The sequence below is a fragment of the Mesitornis unicolor genome, unplaced genomic scaffold (assembly GCF_000695765.1).
Source record: "Mesitornis unicolor isolate BGI_N332 unplaced genomic scaffold, ASM69576v1 scaffold15935, whole genome shotgun sequence".
Taxonomy (NCBI): domain Eukaryota; kingdom Metazoa; phylum Chordata; class Aves; order Mesitornithiformes; family Mesitornithidae; genus Mesitornis; species Mesitornis unicolor.
The window spans coordinates 349-1,989 of record NW_010184958.1 but is presented as its reverse complement, the minus strand read 5'-3'; the positions used below and the strand labels follow the sequence as shown (position 1 = coordinate 1,989).

The 1,641-nt window shown below is 62.5% G+C and overlaps 1 protein-coding gene across 1 annotated transcript in view; it reads left to right on the top strand.

Moving 5' to 3' along the window:
* The window catches only part of ARHGAP44 (Rho GTPase activating protein 44), a gene marked incomplete at its 3' end in the record, with an annotated part of 22,357 nt that extends 20,898 nt beyond the window's left edge, over nt 1-1,459 (top strand). The window contains exons 15-18 of the mRNA XM_010184672.1: nt 1-8; nt 247-427; nt 938-955; nt 1,238-1,459. The exon at nt 1-8 is cut by the window's left edge and continues 111 nt beyond it. Of these exons, the coding sequence (XP_010182974.1) occupies nt 1-8; nt 247-427; nt 938-955; nt 1,238-1,459 (429 nt within the window). The remainder of the gene's footprint in view (nt 9-246; nt 428-937; nt 956-1,237) is intronic.
* Nucleotides 1,460-1,641: the final 182 nt, after the last annotated feature.

Here is a 1,641-nt window from a genome sequence, read left to right as displayed (position 1 = left end):
AGAGGGGGGTCAGGTGACCCCCCCCAGCCCTGCCTGTGGAAGGGGGTGCTGGGCTCCCGTATTTTTTTGTCAGCCCCCTTTGCTTGCCATAGCTTGGGGAAGCTCAGGCAGAGAACTGACAAGATTCATCACAGAAGTGAGCCCAACCCAACCACTCCAGGACCCGCCCAGTGCTGACACCCCCATCCCACCCCTCACTTGAGGACACACAACCCAGCATCCCCCCATCTACTTTCCCCTCCCCAGACATTGAGTTCAACGTGACGGGCAACTACGGCAGCCCCATGCACGTCAACCACAATGCCAACTACAGCTCCATGCCCTCCCCGGACATGGACCATGCAGATCGCCGGCAGCACGACCAGGCGCGGCGGCCGCTCAGCGTGGCCACGGACAACATGATGCTGGAGTTTTACAAGAAGGATGGGTAGGGGCTTTGCGGGGTGAGGGTTTGGGGAGAAGGAGGTGGTGGCACTGAGCTGGTGGAGGTTGGGTGGTCCTGGGGTGGGAGGACCCCCCTGCTCTCCATGCTGGGCTCTTGGGGATGCTCAAGTGAGCCCAGGACTTGACCCCTGGCCCCCAGGGAGCAGGGTGGCCCATGGTGTGACACCAGGGCTGCATCATGCTGGGGTCAGGTGCCCTGGTGTCCCCAAGGTCTGTGGGCTCTGCTCCAGGGAAAAACTCCACACTCCCAGCCTCTGTGTGCCCCCCACCCCATGCCACCTCATAAGGACCCCAGCCAGTCAGGTTGGCTCCAGAAAATATCCCTAGGGCTCTCCCCATCTCCAAAAAAATTCCCAAACGCTCCTCATTCCTGGCGTAGCCTAGTCCCCACTGTGCCCATCCTGCCCCCTCTCTCAAAGGCCCTTGCACCCTGGACACTGTTGAGTTTTAGGGGGTTTTTTGCACTAATAGTCCTGTGTTTCTGCCCATGCAGCCTTAGGAAAATCCAAAGGTACGGTATTCTCTGCAGTGGTGCTGGGAGGATGCTGGGAAGGTGCTGGAAGGATGCTGGGTGCATGCTGGCGCCTGGGGAAGGGAGAGGTGGTCAGGCAGGGCTGTGACACAAGTATGTCCCATGCTGCCACCTCTATTGCCATGACGGTTCATTATCAGCAGCTTCCCAGTGGAAGAAGCATTTTTTAGGGACCAGGCACCCCGAAGGAGCTGGGACCCAGTGCCAGCGGTCCCCTCCCGCCGGGTGGGTGCTGAGCCCCTGTCTCTGTGTCCCCCCCAGCATGGGCGTCCGGGTGATGGACACCTCGTGGGTGGCTCGCCGAGGCACCCCGGGGGTGCGCAAGGCGTCCTCCACCCCGCCGGCTGCTCAGCCCCCTGCGCCGCCCGCCGAGCTGCCCACCATGCCCCACTCGCCCATTCCCGAGCAGTCGCCGGATATTTCAGCTACCCCTTCCCCGCCTCCCACCAGCTTCGGCTTCCCCCCGGGAGCCGAGCGGACAAGGTAAGGCCACTGTCACCTCCGTGTCCCAAACACGGGCATCCTCCCTGTGTGTGAATCCAGTGGCAAAGCAACCCCACGGCCACGCAGCAGGATGCTTGGCATTCCCAGGAGCAGGGCCGCATCCTGGGGCAGCAGGAGGAGCAGAGGCTCAGCATCCCTGCGGGCACCACAAGGTCCCCCGC